Raw genomic sequence first — 18724 nt, 5'->3', positions numbered from 1 at the left:
TAAACAAGAAAACATACATGTCACATGAAACAAATAAACTACACACATACGGAAAATGCCTTAAAAAAACTTCTTTTCTTAATTTAACTGCTTTATATAAATATTTTCCAAAATTACATAAAGTTTTAGAATTTTGTACATTATATAATTGTAGTAGCTTAAAAAATGATGGCTTTTTCCAGTAATAAGGTTTAATGTATTTTTTCTTCTCAAATCCGTATATAAGGGGCATTTTCAGATAAAATGAAACTCATCTTCCATAACATTTAAACAGTGAAAACATAATCTATCATGTCGCTGTGTATGACTATATCTGCCAGTTTCAATTGCTAACATATGAGAGGACATTCTAAATTATGACACATATTTTCTATAAAGTACTGGAAGTGGTTTCCACTATAACCAAGTTTATCTCGGTCGTTTACAATAAGCAAACCAGTTGTTTTACAAAGATAGCCGTGTTCCATATTCATTACACCCTTTATCTGGATTAACACGTGGTGGTAACTTGGTGTCGTTAATATAAGAAAATAATCTACCAAATGTGTCACAAACAGATTTATGCAAATTATCATTTTCAATAAAATAATTTTTAGTTTGAGTGCGACTATTTAAATCACCCAAAATAAACACATTTCCTTTAGTTGAATATTTTACAATTTGATTTTCTAATTCGTAAAAGATATCACAATCATACTGTCTGTAAAAAGAAGAATTAGACGGCGGTAAGTATACAAGAGCCCAAAATAAATCTTCGTTATCAACAGTAACATGTTTATCTATTTTTAACCACACAATAGTATCGTATGATATTTCACTTACGGTAATTACTTTTGTAAATGTATCTCTAATTAAAATGACTGATCCTCTTCCTTGTTTTGATTTTGAATTAAACCTTGGGTACACATATGATTGAAAACCATCGGTTTTAAAACATAATCATTTTCAATCCAACACTCACACAAGAAAATAATATCATAAGTACAAATAAAGTTCCGAAAAGAAGTGTCATTCCATTTACTGTCAAACCCACCATTAATATTCCAGGAAATAAATGTTAAACTGTCACGAACAGCATTTTCCGATAAATCCTATTTTGTCGGCAACCTACCAGTGTAGAGTTTCCCATCAATGTACAGTTTGTCTCTCACAAGTGCGGTCATCCTATTTTCTTCTCTCGCTTTCTTGAACGCAGGCATCAGCAACTTTCTCTTTTCTTGAACTGCTTTAGGGAATTGTTCACCAATACCAAAGTTTGTGTTCTTCAGCTTGAAGCTACTTTTCCTTACTTGCTCCCTCTGTCGAAAACTGCTAAATTTCACCACAATTGGTCGATCCCTACCAGGGCTTATTTTACCAATCTTATGCGCTCTGTCTATCAGTAACGTGTCTGATATTTCCAACTTGTCTGCACAAAATTTCTCGATCAGTTCATAACAGTTTTCATTTTCACCCTCTTTAATGTTGAAAAAAAAAGTAGATTGTCACGCATTGAGCGGCTTTGCAAATCGACAATTTCCTCTATTAACCGTGCTTTGTCTTTCATCATCACTCCATCCAGTGTTCTCTGAAACCGGGCCAGTTCGGCGTCAATTGCCTGAATGCGCTTTTCGTGCGCTGTACGGCTTTCCTCCCACAACGAATTAAGAAACTGCTGATTTTTCTCTACTTCAGCCACCCTAGCACCCAAATCCCCGACTTCATTTTTAACAGCACTGATAGCGTTTTCAATAATATCCAGTTTCGCTAAACGTTTCGAAATATCTTCTACGTATGACACTGGTTGAGCAATAAATGCTGCTGCTGTTGTTGTTATTGTTGTTGCTGCTGCTGCTGCACACTCACCGGAGCTGAAAACCCATGTTGAACAATCTGTGATGAATACTGCTGAGAATTTGCATTAAAAAAAGGTAGGTTTTGCTGTGACGAAGGCTGTGACATCGGGACGAAACTTGTACATGTAGACGGCGTGCTCGATACGGGTAAGTCCGCCATATTAGAAGCCGTGGAATCCGTGATGTCCGCTTGACCTCTTTTATTAGATCTCGCCCTTTTCTTCTTTTTTGGTGGTTTAGCACAAGTATTCATTGGTAACTACAGCTGTCATTATCACATAAAATCATATCTCAAAAGCAATAGTCCAAAAAAGAAACGTACAGAAATCCAAATTTGATCAGACACCATCGAACCACGTCCTCCTGTAGCCGAGAATGCGCATAATTCAAAAGTTTGACATCCACTAGTCGATGACTAATTAATCAATGGGCACTTAAGTGGTGTCGTTAAATAAAACAAGGTGTGTGAGGGTTTTTTCAGTTTTATTTTTCACTCTTAAGTGGTGTTCTAGACTTCCGTCCGTCTCTACCTTGGAAGCGGATTGTCAAAGTTCTGTTACGTAGGTTAAGAGGACAGATGCTAAATTTTCACACATTTGATTATGACTCTTTAGTAACAAAATTGGAGAGATAAACATTTTAAAATAATAAAAACTAAAAAAAAAGAATAAGTAAGTAAGTAAGTAAGTAAGTAATAAAATATTGTAAAATATTAAACCATGTTCATCAGCGGATTATTGACGTTTTACACCTTAAATTACAATTAGTGAATGACACATGTTTGCACCATATGTCGCGCTTGAAACTACGTTAAGGTCATTACGTAGTTCCCTGGCCTTACATATAAGCACACGTCACGACGTATAAAATGCCATTTATACGTAGAAGCGAAAACGTATGTGTACAAATGTGTTTTTCCGACAATAAAGTTAAGAGTTAAACTTTACGCAATTCATGATAATTAATAATTAGTTATTAGGGTTTTTTTCCAGTTTTGTTTTTCATTCTTAAGTTACGGTATCATTGTTTGTATTGCAGAATTAGTTTTTTCTTGGGTGGTGTTCTAGACTTCCGCCCGTCTCTACCTTGGAAGCGGATCAGGAATATAAATGTGATGTTTCAGTTAGATCCTCGACTGGTGATTAAAACGGATCTCGGATTTCTACAAGAGAACACTGTGTGATGGTTACTTTATGTGTCCTTGACCCATTCACCTATATACGAACAAGAAGACATCCAAATCATCTGTTATCTCTGGCACTGAAGATAAGTATAGCTCTGTCTACCAGGAAACCAATTTAAGGTCTGACAGACCAGTCATTGTTTGTACATTTGAATCCATTTGGATATTGAAATCAGTGTTATTTTGTAGTGGAAACATGAAGCTGACACAGAGGTACATCCTGATATCTGTATTCAGTCTATTGGCGTGCTTCACGCTAACCTATGTCGTTCTATTGCACAATACGATTACACAGTTATCTACGGAAAATAAAACAATTACCAATAGAGGCAGCTCACAACATGGAGGTTTAATTGATAGTGCAATAAAAACTAGACAGATAACAATGACTGCAGATGAATTTAGAAAGAATCCAGGAATGAAGACAGGAAATCCTTTGATTGACGATTATGGTAAAAATGATATGACTCTTAAAGGCGAGAATGGTTCAAAAGTTGTTTTTCCCAAAGACAAAATGGCGGACGTAAAAGCTTCGCTGGCTCGACATCGTCTTAACGTGCTGGCCAGTGACGCCATTCCACTCAACAGAATCGTTCCCGATTCCAGATTCAAGAGGTGAGACTCAAACTATCAATAATCACTCTTTGAAATTGACTTTTTAACACAATCAGTGGGGAGCTGAGAGATCAGTACATCTACTTCTCTCTTCTAATAACTTACCATTAGGCTAATCCACGGCCCTAGCCAAACAGCCCAGATAGCTGAGGTGCGTGTCCATAGTATGCACGAAAATCAAGTTAAAATAAAATAAAATTAATTTGGTTTTACTTAAGTCGTGGACAAGTACATGTACTTTGGTTGATGTCTAAACTCGTGTCCAATGTTGACCTGCTTGATCTTTAATTGGATAGGGGTACTTAAATAAAGCACCCTACCCTGCTTTGTCCTGAATTTAAACAGATATATTCCAGATGTCCTAACATCACCTACGACCACGACCTGCCCACTGCCAGTGTGATCATCCCGTTTTACAACGAGTGGCCGAGCATTCTGCTGCGTACAGTGTACAGCATCATCAACAGAACTCCACGACACCTACTGTGGGAAATACTCCTCATTGATGACTCCAGTGATCTAGGTAGGTCCTCATCGTTAACAGGTCTCCACGACATCTACTGTGGGAAATACTCCTCATTGATGACTCCAGTGATCTAGGTAGGTCATCATCAACAGAACTCCTATACATCTCCTGTGGGAAATACTCCTCATTGATACTCCAGTTATCTAGGTGGATCATCATCAACATGACTCGTAGACATCCCCTGTGGAAAATACTCCTCATTGATGACTCCAATGATCTTGGTAAGTCCTCGTGTGTATCAAAAGAACTCCCAGTCATTTACGGTGGGTGATACTCATTGTTGATTACTTCATTAAACTAGGTAGTGAATAATAAACAGAAATTTTAAACATCTACTGTAGGAAATACTCCCAATTGATGACTAGTAACTTGGGTAGGTTATCATCAACAGCATTCCCAGACTATTGTGGAAATATCCCTCATTTATGACTCCAATTATCTAGATGTTTTGTTTTTATATTCAACTGTATATAGACTGTAGACTGCATAAACTAGCATATTGCACATTCAGCTTAGTATGAATATTGGCTGTGCTCGTGACGAGTGACACGGTGCAACCTGCTGGGCAGGATATGCTAACATTTCACCTGATATCATTATTATTTGGACAGTGATTCATGAGTGCATAGGAAAACAACTGTTTAAATGTTTGGTCAGCTCTGCATTGTGCGAGTTTGTCTTTGTCAAAACAGTGTTGGGAGTGACAGTCCTCATGCAGGGAAACATAGGATGCATTGTGCCTACGGAGTAGGATGGGTTATCCTGGGGAGTGGCAGTCCTCGTGCAAGAAAACGGATGTAGGATGGATCATATTGGGAGTGGCAGTCCTCATGCAGGAAACGTAGGATGCTGTCACGGGGATTCTACAATACCCGTAACTGAATGAAACACGATTGTCCAAATATCTCTCCTAACTGTATATCTATTAGATCTCTGTAACAGGCAGTTATACCCGCTGTGGCTCGTCTCTAGGTATGATCAGAGATAAGATCTTATACAAGTATATGTTATTATAGCACGTTTAGTTCACTAGAAAACATAACAAAACACAATACACTTTGGAATCTGTATTAACCTACGCTGACAAATGTACTGCCGCCGTAGTTAATTAATAACAACAATAATAACAACCCAGAACTGATCACTTAATTAGTTAATCTCTAGATGTTTAGTTTACACAATATGCGAATCACTTCACCGTGACACAACACCCACACGTGTGATAATTGAGAAACGCTAACACACACACGTGCGATAATGGAGAAACGCTTCCAGGGGAACTTAATTAATAAAGGAATTACAACACTATTCCTAACCGGTTAATTTTTAATTAACCCTAACTACTCATTCAGTAACCTTGTAACACAGAATTAATACTGGTACCTATCACAATAAAGACAATAACCTACAGTTTACCTAGGTCCTCTAGGATGACTGGCTAAGCTTTATATTACCAAATACTCGTGTAATGTTAGAACAATAAGTCTACGATTTACTTCGTCAGATGACCGAAGACACTGTCTAAAGAATATTGGTATAATACAGTATTAAAATATTTAAAGTCACATCAATCACATCAAGGTTATACAACAGAGCAAAAATAATATATTTACCAAAGTCCAAACGGACTAACGTTCCCGGGAAACCTTCCTTTTTGGTTCTCCCAGATATCTCTAAAGCCTAGCTATTTATTCAAAACTCTCAGAGACAGCGAATATCGCCTGGGGGTACAAGGCCGTACCTCACGTATCATGTGGATTTTCCACAACCACCACGCCGGCATATTTTTCTCTGATCATCAGACTTACTGACGCCTTGGTCGCCAAAATCACGGTCGTCGAAACCGCACTCGCAGAGGTATTACGTAACTACTCGCCACATGGCCTCCGCACCTGGCTGGGTGTGTATTAACCACAGAGCACGACCACCGTCGCGCAGGGGTATTACGTAACAAGTTGCCCACCTGGGCTAAGTGCAATTTGGAACTGCACACGGCCCTCTAAAACAATTAATATCGCCACAGGCGAAAAGAAATTAAGAGCATGTACCGTCACCGATGCATTGTGCCTACGGAGTAGGATGGATCATATTGGGGAGTGGCAGTCCTCATGCAGGGAAACGTAGGATGCATTGTGCCTACGGAGTAGGATGGATCATATTGGGGAGTGGCAGTCATCATATAGGGAAACGTAGGATGCATTGTGCCTACGGAGTAGGATGGGTCATATTATGGAGTGGCAGTCCTCATATAGGGAAACAGGAGTAGGATGGATCATCTTGGGAGTGGCAGTCCTCATATAGGGAAACGTAGGATGCATTGTGCCTACGGAGTAGAATGGATCATATTGGAGTGGCAATCCTCATATAGGGATACGTAGGATGCATTGTGCCTACGGAGTAGGATGGGTCATATTATGGAGTGGCAGTCCTCATATAGGAAACGTAGGATGCATTGTGCCTACGGAGTAGGATGGATCATCCTGGAGTGGCAGTCCTCATATAGGGAAACGTAGGATGCATTGTGCCTACGGAGTAGGATGGATCATCATGGGGAGTGGCAGTCCTCATATAGGAAACGTAGGATGCATTGTGCCTACGAAGTAGGATGGTCATATTGGGAGTGGCAGTCCTCATATAGGAAACGTAGGATGCATTGTGCCTACGGAGTAGGGTGGATCATCTTGGGGAGTGACAGTCTTCATATAGGGAAACCAGTGCATCACTTCTGGTCACAGGCCGCGGTGTGTGATTTCCTGTCTATGGCAAATCCATATAAAAGATCCCATGCTGCATTAGTAAAAATTGAGCGGATTTTCTCTGATGACCATGTGTTAGAATTGCCAAATGTTTGACATTCAATAGTCGATGATAAATAAATTAATGTGCTATAGTTTTCCTAACTGATGGTCAAGAAATACTTAGGCGGATCTTGGGATGGCCCCAGGGGTCCGACCCCCCTCCCCTAAATTTTACGACAGTTATAATTTTATTATATATTAATTTTCATTCCCCCCCCCCCCCCCCCGACCAAACCTCCAACAAAGTTCCTTTGGCATTCCGCCTCATGTCATTGCCCTCCCCCCCCCCCCCCCCCCCCCCAAAATGGATTTTCTGGATCCATCACTGAAATATGCTGGGAGTATCTTGAAACGTGTTTTTTTCCTTTTGCCTTCGTTTTATTAGAGGGACTTAAAGAATCTCTTGACACGTATGTAGCATCACATTACCCACGAGGACTGGTGAAAATCATACGCATGCCTGAACGAGTGGGTTTGATCAAGGCTCGACAACACGGCTGGAAGATATCAACCGGTGACGTCATAGTCATTTTCGATAGTCACATGGAAGTGAACAAAGACTGGTGAGTGCACGTATCGTAATGCACGCTATATAGGTGCACATGCATGAAAAGCGTCTGTACAAAAGGTTGCATGACTTTAAATGGGACTTGGGGTTGCTACAAGTGTTTGTTTATGTTGCATCATTCATTCAGCTCCTGTGTTTGATGTTTACATATACAATGTTTAAAAGAACTATTATGAATCCGTAGTCATTGTAACATGCGTTCAGACTACTAATATATGACATTTTAAAAATTATTGTATTTACAATACACTTTTATTCTTTTCTTGCTTAGAATATGAATATCTGCATACTCAGTGCATTTTTGTGTGTAATAGTACTGGTAGTAGCTCAAGTTGAATTTCTGTCAATAACAATTGCGTAAATAATCATTTATATTTTCTACCTTTCGCCAACTAAAAGGCCAAACAGAATCTACTGTTTATTTACATGGGTGAACGATACGTTATCGCTTTCAAAACCGAACCTCTGTCCCTGTCTTGTCCCGTACACTGTTTATTGCAAAATTTTAAAAACTAAAACTAAAACTAGGAATCAAACTTGTGTAATTATATAATTATTCCTAGGCCCAGACACACACACACACACACACACACACACATATTCAGCTTTTGGACCTAGGAGAGTTTCGAATATGAATCTAGCGGATTCTTTTGTCCATTCTCTGTGGACCCCTGTATGAAAGAAAGAAAGAAATGTTTTATTTAACGACACACTCAACACATGGTTATATGACGTCAGACATATGGTTTAGGACCACACAGATATTGATAGAGGAAACCTGCTGTCGCCACTTCATGGGCTACTCTTTTCAAACAGGGTAGTACATACTACGGCCTTTGATATACCAGTCGTTGTGTACTGGCTGGGACAAGAAATAGTCCAATGGGCCCACCGATGGGCATCGATCTCACACCGACCGCGCATCGAGCACCCCTATATGGCACTGTAAAAAAAAAGCCTCAGCTGCGGGGTTCGTCCGACCCCCGACCCACCCACCCCCCTCAAACATACGCTCTTATTGTTCCTAACGGGACACAAATGAGACCCGTATATGACTTGATCCTATTTTGTCTTCTCCTGACGGATAAAGGCTACAGCCGCTGCTGACGCTGATTAAGAGCGATAGAAAGACGATAGCGCTGGGTACCCTGGACTACATCAAGGCGGAGACTTTAGAGTACACCTGGAATCACAACTACCTGACGAGATACGGGTTTGACTGGCGCATGCTGTTTTATGAGACCTACTTCAGACCAGACAACGTAGGACCTGATCTGGAAACTCCTAAAAGGTGATGCTTCTGGGTTCTTGCTTTTAGCGTGTTTAGAGTCTGAATAAATGAATGATTGCTTTGAAAACCCTTAAAAGGTGATACATTTGAGTCCTTACTTATAGCGTGTTCAGAATATAATAAAATGGATGATTGAATTGAAAAACCTTAAAGGTGATACTTCTGGATCCTTGCTTATATATATATAGCGAGTTTAGAGTCTGGATAAATGGATGATTTGGAAACCCTTAAAAGGTGATATTTCTGGGTCCTTGCTTATAGCGAGTTTTGAGTAAGTAAATATAGAACTGATTTGAAAAACCTTAAATATGATGATTTTGGGCCCGTGCTTTTAGTGAATTTAGAGTCTGAATAAATGAATGATTGATTTGGAAACTCTTAAAAGGTGATGCTTCTGGGTCTTTACTTATAGCGAGTTTAGATGAATGATTGATTTGGAAACCCTTAAAATATCATGTTTTTGGGCCCGTGCTTGTAGCGAGATTACAATCTGAGTAAATGGAGGATTCAGAGTAGTACTTGTGATACATGGGACCCTGTGTTTAATCAGTGAAAATGCAGACGTTGATCTCTAGTTGAAATAAAAATGCGATGCATTGCAATTGTAATTACCGTGTGTGTGTGTGTGTGTGTGTGTGTGTGTGTGTGTGTGTGTGTGTGCGTTTTGTGTGTGTGTGTGTGTGTGTGTGTGTGTGTGTGTGTGTGTGTATGCAATGTATCTATAATTATAGGAGAGGAAAAGAACAATGAATAATAATGTGTTTGTTTTGATACCCATGTGCAGAATCTTGGTTTTTTTTCGTCATGTTTTAGTACTCATATTATATCATATTTCTTTAGGGGTGTAGTAATGGTGGGCACTGGCTACGCCGTGGACAAAAAATATTTTGGAGAAATTGGCGGCTTTGATGACGGAATGAAAGTGTGGGGAGGCGAGAACATCGAGTTAGCATGGAGGGTAGGCACTTGTGAGTTCATATTCTGTTAATACCAATAAGACTACTTTACCACCAATACCCCACACCCAACCCATCATCGTATCGTATTTGTCTAATATCCCTTCGACTCTGCCTTGTGCAGAGATACAATTTTGATTACGGATTTTGTCATTCAGTTTGTGAAACGTTTACTGCCAGTGAACCTTCTTTCGAAACACTCACAAACATCCAACATGTGATTATATGGATAGTGTTGTAAGTTAAACGTCTGTTTTGTTTAGCGACACCACTTGAGCACATTGATTAATTAATCATCGTCTATTGGATGTCAAACATTTGGTAATTTTAAGTCGTAGTCATCAGAGGAAACCCGCTACATTTTTCCTAATGCAGAAAGGGATCTTTTATATGCATTTTCTCACAGATAGGAAAGCACATACCACGGTATTTGACCAGTTGTGGTGCACTGGTTGGAACGAGAAAAACCCCAGTCAGTTGAATGGATCCATTGAGGCGGTTCGATCTTGCGACGCAAGCACCTCAGGCGAGCACTCACCCGACTGAGCTAAATCCCGCCCCCAGTTTAGTAAGATGCCATTGTTATCAATAAAACTCCAGGATTTTGTAACACAATTGTAAGAATTAAGCCTTGAATACATCTACGAAGTCTCAGAGATTTAAAAAACCATTTTAAGACATTTATAAACAATATGTACCAAATAAGTATAATCTAGTTGTAACAATCTTCCTGTTTGTTCTTATCCCTCCCTTCTCAGACCTGGATGTGCGGCGGTCAACTCATGCACGCGCCCTGCTCCAAGATCGGTCATATTGCCCGATCTCAGCCCTATCAGTTTCCTGGAGGTCGCCGGAAGACGGAAGTGACAAACTACAAGCGAGCCGTGGAGGTGTGGATGGAACCGGAACACAAGAAATTTGTATACGACTTCTTCCCGGACATGAAAGTAGGTCAAATATAGCAGCAGACGATGGACTGATAATATTCTAGACATATGAAATATGCATACGACTTCTTCCCGGACATGAAGGTAGGTCAAATATAGCAGCAGACGATGGACTGATAATATTCTAGACATATCAAATTTGAATACGACTTCTTCCCGGACATGAAAGTAGGTCAAATATAGCAGCAGACAATGGACTGATAATATTCTAGACATATGAAATTTGCATACGACTTCTTCCCGGACATGAAAGTAGGTCAAATATAGCAGCAGACGATGAACTGGTATTATTCTAGACAGGTGATTATTTGGGGTTCTGACATCATTGTATCATACATTCATCAGTCAAATTATAACTTGACAGCATTCTGGATTCCATTCCAAAATGTTCTTAAAATATTCTAACTCAGATCATTGGAACTAAGGACACTGGGCTTCTTAGTCCAGTATTAACCGTAGTGGAATAGACATTAATGAAATGTGCAGGCCTCTAATTAACGTCTTTGCACATGTAGTAAAATATCAGTGAGCAGCATGCAAGGTAAAACGACGATGTTGTTAAATGACTAACACTCATGGATAATATATCTACTCCTTGTACTATTAATGAAGGAAAGAAGGAAATATGTTATTTAACGACGCAATCAACACATTTTATTTACGGTTATATGACGTCGGACATATGGTTAAGGACCTCACATATATTGAGACAGGAAACCCGCTGTCGCCACTTCATGGGCTATGCACCATCCCACAAACAGGATAGTACATGCCACGGCCTTTGTTACACCAGTTGTGGAGTACTGGATGGAACGAGACTACTATTAATGAGACGACCCAGAAGGAAGAATATGATTTTCAAGGATGATGATCGAACCCCCTCAGTGGACCCATTCTCTTATTGGGTTTTTCCCGTCCCAACCAGTGCCCTACGACTAGTATATCAAAGGCCGTGACGTGTACTGTCTTCCGTGGGAAAGTGCTGATACAAGGTCCCTGACTGCTACTGGAAAATGTAGCGGGTTTCCTCTAAGACTACATGCCAGTGCCCAATTTCACAAAACGTCGTAAGCCTAGTTTTGTACTGTAAACGTAAATCTACGACTAAATCACAGTTTTTATTACTATCATAGTACAACAAATATAGTTAAAAGTACACATATTTCATTTTCTTTTGTCATTAAAATGCTCCATCTTCTGTAATGATGTAATTTTCTGTGTGAAATATACAAAACAGATATAAATGTATGCCCGGTATAACTGCTAGTCGCAAACGTAAACGTACGATGTTTTGTTAAATATGCTCCAGAGTTACTAAACGTTTGACATCCAACAGCCGATGATTGATTAATTAATCAATGTGTTCAAGTGGTGTAGTTAAACAAAACAAACTGTTTTTTATTTAATCAATGTGCTCTAGAAGTGTTGTTTTAAATAGACAAAATAAACGTTAACTTTTAAACTTTTACAGGAGGTAGACGCTGGTGATTTGAGTGACCGCCTGGCATTGAAGAAGAAACTCAAGTGTAAAAACTTCACCTGGTTCCTTGACAACATCTGGCCGGAGCTGCTGGTGTACGATAGAAACGTTTTCGCCTGGGGTTCGGTATGTATGTTAAATAACGAATGTTGTATTAAAGTATCCAGAAACAACCAAGGGAACACTTGTAAGCATCAGAGCCGGTTTAAGGATCCGCGGGGCCTGTAGCACAAATAACAGCGGGGACCCCTTCCCAGGATATATATTTTGTAACCCCCTCGGGGAGAGGGGAAAAATTATCCGGAGAAAATAAATGTACACATCACCGTGGGGATCCCTGAAGCGTGGGGCCCGTAGCACGTGCTACATGTTCTACTGGGATAAACCAGCTCTGGTAAGAGTACTAGACCGGGAGCAGAAGGGGAGGAGGGGGGGGGGGGGGGCAAATCCTCCAATTCGGGCACAGATGATAGAGATATTCAGGCAAAATGAGCTTGCCTGAAACATTTTTACCATATATTTCCATTATCCTACCCACACTATTGTTAACTTAGAGTGCCTGAACATACACAAAAACACAAGATGGGTTACCGTTTGCATTTTCCATTAAATAGAGATATTCGAAATATCTACGTATTAAAAACCAATTTCGGGCGAATTTATGAAGCGTGTGTTACTTAAACGAATGTGTTTAAGGTTTTATATATATATATATATATATATATATATATATATATATATATATATATATATATATATATATTCACTAAAAGGCAAAAGTTATTGTGACACACAAAAGACAAAGATAATTGATGATAAGTTTTTACTGTCGTGTATGAAACGTTATAATATGGAAAAAGAAATGTCCGAAGGTATGGAAACGAGCAATAGTCCATGAAAAGGGCGCACCTGCCATATGCAAATGAGCCACATCACTAGAAGGGGTCCACAGCGAAGTTCACACAGTCAGTAGCGAGTGTGTCCACCTTGAGCATTGATACAGGCCTGGCACCGTCGTCTCATCGAGAAAGTTCCTGGAAATGCCTGTCTCGCAGATGCGTGGTTAGGATCCATGTGTCTTGGCAAGGGGTTGTCACGGGTGGTCGATTATTTTTGCATTGTTAATCGTCGACAACGTGAAATTCAATTTGAACGTGTATGTATGGTTCGACATGTCCCGTGTAGTATTCGGTCAATTTGTTTTACTTGTCTTACTGACATTGTTGTCAAGTGAACGAAAACGCTTCAAAATTTGTAAAAAAAATTACGTTTTTTACATTGTAGCATTTTTAGTATGCCAAGAATACCCAATAATTTACGCGAACGGGCGATTGGCATGCTTGATGCTGGCATGTTGACAGAAGACGTTGCAAGGCATGTTGGGAGTTCTAGTCGAGCGATACGAAATCTTCGCGTAAGATTTCGAACGACAGGAAGCACCAACGACTTGCCACGTCGTGGACGTCCGCGTGTTACAACGCGTGGTGAAGACCGCTATATCATGAACACGCATTTGCGCAATCGTTTCCAAACTGCCACTGCTACTGCAGCTAACACACCTGGGCTTCATAATAACCGAATCAGTGGGCAAACTGTTCGTAATCGTCTGCGGGAGAACGGTTTACATGCACGACGTCCTTACGTCGGATGCGTTTTAACGCAACGTCATCGTCTAAATCGTCTTAATTGGGCACGTGTACACACTCGTTGGATACGGCGACGCTGGAATACCGTTCTTTTTTCGGATGAATCCAGATTTTCTTTACAACGTGGTGATGGCAGGGTGCGCGTCTACCGTAGGAGAAATGAACGCTATGCTGACTGTTGTGTTCTTGAACGAGATCGTTTCGGGGGTGGGGGTTGTGTCATGGTCTGGGCAGCCATTGTCCATGGTTATCGTTCACCACTAGTCGTCATTGATGGCAATTTAAATGCTCAACGTTACCGCGATTACATTCTCGCTCATCACGTCATTCCTCGGTTCCATAACAACGCCAACATCTCGATTTTTCAGCATGATGATGCCACCTCTCATATAGCTAGAGACACTGTAAATTTTCTTAGGACAAATAACATTGATTTCATTGATGACTGGCCCGCTAAAAGTCCTGATCTCAACCTCATCGAGCATGTCTGGGATAGTCTGGACAGACAACTGAGGCATCGTCCCAACCCACCCGCTAACGTCAACGAACTTCGTCAAGCGGTCATTCAGGAATGGAACAATATTCCACAGGCAGAAATCAACACTTTAGTCAATTCTATGCGCCTGCGATGTACTGCAGTGGTCAATTCAAGAGGTGGTCATACCCGTTATTAAGTGGGTGTTTTTATTTTTTTTAACCCCTACTACACTTGGTCAAAATTTCTCCCAGTTTCTGTTAACCTATGGCCATGATTTTAGCACCAAACAATGCACCATGGAACACTCTTTAAACGCATATATAACAATTATTCCCCCTGTTTGATTTCATCAATTTATGTTCAAGCAAAGTTAGCGGAAGTTTCTTATTTTGTTCAGTATATATACATACATACATACATACATACATACATACATACATACATACATACATACATAGATAGATATATAGATATAGATAGATAGATAGATACTCGCGTTGTAAGACCAAAACAACCTTCGTAACTTTGGCCCATTGTGTTTTCACTTTTAATCTATTTTTCTTTGTTATGTTTCAGGCAAGAAATCCGTCATCAAATCGTTGCCTTGACAACCACCAACATTTATTCCAAGCTCCGAACCCGCTGTTTGCGGACCTGTGTCACTATCATTTTGCCACTCAGGTAATTCCAGGGGCCGTACATAACATTTTCTTCCGGGAGAGGGTGTTTGTGTCTTAGTAACCATGACAGGCCCGTACGAACAGTATCGGGAGTACAAGGTGGGACATAATCTTTACTGGAAGGGGTACTGTCTTTAGTGTGTGTGCGGGGTGGGGTGGAGTGGGGGACAGAAGCCATACTTTTAACTTTATTTGTATAGAATATCAAAGACCGTGGTATGTGCTATCATGTGCATATTAAAGATCCCTTGCTACTAATGGAAAACACTGTAGCGGATTTCCTCTCTAAAACTATATGTCGGAATTACAAATGTTTGACACCCAATAGCCGATAATTAATAAATCTATGCGCTCCAGTGGCGTGGTTAAACAAAGCAAACTTTATCTAAATATTGAATATGACAAAACAAATACATTTCATCCTCTAGTGGATGGCACAGGCCCTTGCCCCACCATAAGCGTACGAGATAGGGGGCAGGGCAGGGGGACTGCCCCCTAGTTCTGGAGCAAAACCTTAAATTCGTGCCAAACTTATACAAATATTCGGGCAAAATTTCCTAACCTGAGACCTTTTTACCATGTATTTCCGTCCTTCTACTCTCAAAATTAGTTGTAATCCATATAAAAATGCGTAGCGATGCGTTTGCAACTCTATATAGCTGTTTGATAGTAATGCTAATATAAATACATGTTGTTATCCTGATTCCAGCATTTTCTTTTAATTCGGACAAAAATGAGAGCCCGTACGTTTATGGCCCCCACCTTTTGGTTCCTACGGGCTTGCATGACATTGTTGACTCATAGTTCACACATCCATCAGTTGTACCATTTCGTGTCTTTTCCTTAGCAATAGGATTAACTTGCTGCCCCCTTTATTTGTACTTATTTCACGGACTTTTTCTTTTATTTTGTATGAGCTGCATCAAATTTCATCTCGTTCAGATTTAACACCTCCGGTATGTCGCTCCAGCCAGTGCTCCACAAATGGTGTAACAAAGGCCGTGGTATGTACTGTCCTGTCTGTGGGATGGTGCATATAAAAGATCCCTTGCTGCTAATCGAAAAGAGTAGCCCACGAAGTGGCGACAGCGGGTTTTCTCTCTCAATATCTGTGTGGTTCTTGACCATATGTCTGACGCCATATAACCGTAAATAAAATGTGTTGAGTGCGTCGTTAAATAAAATATTTCCTTCCTTCCTTCCTTACCTCCGGTATGTTATCTTCCTAGCTGTACATTCCCATTTGTAAGTCGTTGTCTATACGTTGTGACGGGTTTTTGTTGTTGTTGTTGTTGTTGTTTTTGTGTTTTTGTGTGTGTGGGTGTTTTTTTGGAGGGGGGGGGGGGTAAGTTTGGGGGTGTTTTTTGTGTGTGTGTGTTTGTTTTATTGCGGTGGGATGTTAGGGTTTTGGTTGTAGGTGGGGGGTTTTGTGGTAATTTTAATTTTTTTATTTAATTTATTTTCGTGCTTATATCCAATTTAGGTTCAAGCACGCTGTCCTGGGCACAGACCTCAGCTATCTGGGCCGTCTGTCCAGAACAGTGGGTTAGTTGTTAATTTTAAGTGGTTAGTGAAAGAAGAGGTTGCAGTGGCCTTACACCTACCCATTGAGTCGTTAAAACTCGCTCTGGGTGGGAGCCGGTATCGGGCTGCGATCCCTGTACCTACCAGTCTTATGTCCGATGGCTTAATCAATGTGCCACCGAGGCCGGTTCTTTGTGGTAATGTTATTTTTGATACGTATATAAGATTATGATTAATTCAGGTGTTTTTTTTGACGTCATTACTGTTCATACATAAGTTTAATTTAGGGTTTTTCGTGGTAAAACTAGTAATAATTCACATATACCATTTTGATTAATTTATGTGGGTGTTGTTTTTGGCGTGGGTTCTTTTTTTTTTTTTTTTTTTTTTTTTTTGTGGTGACACCAAGTTTTCGGTTATAGATATAATATCTTGTTTAATTTAGGGATTTTTTTGGTGTACCAATTTTCCTAAACAAATATGTTTTGTTTTTTTAAATAATAAAATTTAAAGGGTTTTGTTTCATTTAGTGATGAGACTTGTAACCTTTTGATTAATTTATGAAATTTCATGGCAGTACGAGTTTTCATACATTGATATAACGTTTCGTTTCATTCAGTGGTGACACTTGTAACCTTTTGATTAATTTATGAAATTTCATGGCAGTACGAGTTTTCATACATTGATATAACGTTTCGTTTCATTCAGTGGTGACACTTGTAACCTTTTGATTAATTTATGAAATTTCACGGCAGTACGAGTTTTCATACATTGATATAACGTTTTGTTTTATTTAGAGGTTTACGTGCTAAGACTAACTGTAGCTTTAATTCAGGGATTTTCGTGGATCACCGACCGGACATTACGAACATCTCTTCACTGTGTAGTGTTGAAATCTTACCGGCTAAAAGAAAGACCACAAATCCAGGGCTGTTTAGCCGGGTCACGTGACGTATGGATTCACCTAAAGGTATTTGATCACGTTTTCGGGGAACACCTAAAGTTAGACCAAAGTTAGTTTTGGTATTTAATGGAAACTACAGCATGTACGGTAACCACGTGACGTTTTCAGGTACGAATAGGGCCTATAATGTTAAAGCCCAAATATCGGGTATATTTTTGTTATTGTTAAGTGAATGAATGTGTTTTGCATGTTAACGATGTGAAGACAGGTTTGGGACGGTAAATACCAAATACACATTATAATGTTAAAACCCAAATACCGGGTATATTTTTGTTATTGTTAAATGAATGAATGTCTTTTGCATGTTAACGTTGTGGAGACAGGTTTGGGACGGTAAATACCAAATACACATTATGTGTTTCTCTTCATAAAATGGTTTCTGGTTACTAAACAATGATGATTATTTTCTTGTTATTTTTTTCCCTTCGACAGAATGGATTCCTAAAACATGAGATCAGTGGACTGTGTATGGACCTAGACGAAGTTGGACCTTTTATGAACACGTGTCAAATAGACTCGCCGTCACAGATGTGGACTTTTAACAAATATAATATTTAGCACAAAATATAATATATATATATAAATAACGAATCGTGTTATTTCTTTATAAATCGGTGAAGATGAAATTAAATACCTTACAAAAGTATGTTCAGTAACGGATAGACGTTTCCAACTATCACCCCAATGCTTCATTTAATACTGTTATTTGGCGGCCCTGTATGTTTAATTAATTATAGTATTCTCTATATTATAACAACCACAATATCAACTAATGAGCAACCCAATCCTGAGAAATTACAAGTTGTCAGAATACCCCCCCCCCCCCCCCCCCCCCCCCAACCCAACGCTCCATATTGATGTGGAGTATATCGCACATATTGTAGTTTTTACCCTTGGACTCTTTATTTGCTCAGATGTATGCACTAAAATTTTAGTGCAGTGTAGCCTCCTTTCATTCATACGTCATTATTTGATACTTGACGATGGTCACATCTTCTTTGGTTTCATTCATTCATGCATTCATTTATTCATTTATTTATTCATTCATTCATTCATTCATTCATTCGTTCGTTCGTTCGTTCGTTCGTTCTTTTATTCTTTCATTCATGCATATTAATAACTCCTAATGGTGGAGCTGGGGTGTTATTAATTCTATCACATCCAATAGCCGATGATTAATAAATCAATGTGGTCTAGTGGTGTCGTTAAACAAACCAAACTTTTTTTTCTTTT

The 18724-nt window shown here is 39.5% G+C and overlaps 1 protein-coding gene across 1 annotated transcript; it reads left to right on the top strand.

Moving 5' to 3' along the window:
- Positions 1 to 3214: 3214 nt before the first annotated feature.
- LOC121388549 (inactive polypeptide N-acetylgalactosaminyltransferase-like protein 5) lies at positions 3215 to 18071 on the top strand. Its single transcript, XM_041519932.1, has 10 exons — positions 3215 to 3633; positions 3990 to 4156; positions 7343 to 7520; positions 8616 to 8816; positions 9657 to 9774; positions 10531 to 10719; positions 12191 to 12325; positions 14900 to 15004; positions 17363 to 17497; positions 17924 to 18071. The coding sequence occupies exons 1-10, from the start codon at positions 3215 to 3217 to the stop codon at positions 18047 to 18049; spliced, it is 1773 nt and encodes a 590-aa protein (XP_041375866.1). The 3' UTR covers positions 18050 to 18071.
- The last annotated feature ends 653 nt before the right edge of the window (positions 18072 to 18724 follow it).

This window comes from Gigantopelta aegis, chromosome 2 (genome assembly GCF_016097555.1).
Source record: "Gigantopelta aegis isolate Gae_Host chromosome 2, Gae_host_genome, whole genome shotgun sequence".
Lineage (NCBI taxonomy): Eukaryota > Metazoa > Mollusca > Gastropoda > Neomphalida > Peltospiridae > Gigantopelta > Gigantopelta aegis.
Note: the sequence above shows the minus strand (reverse complement) of the source record. Positions and strands in the feature narration are given on the sequence as shown.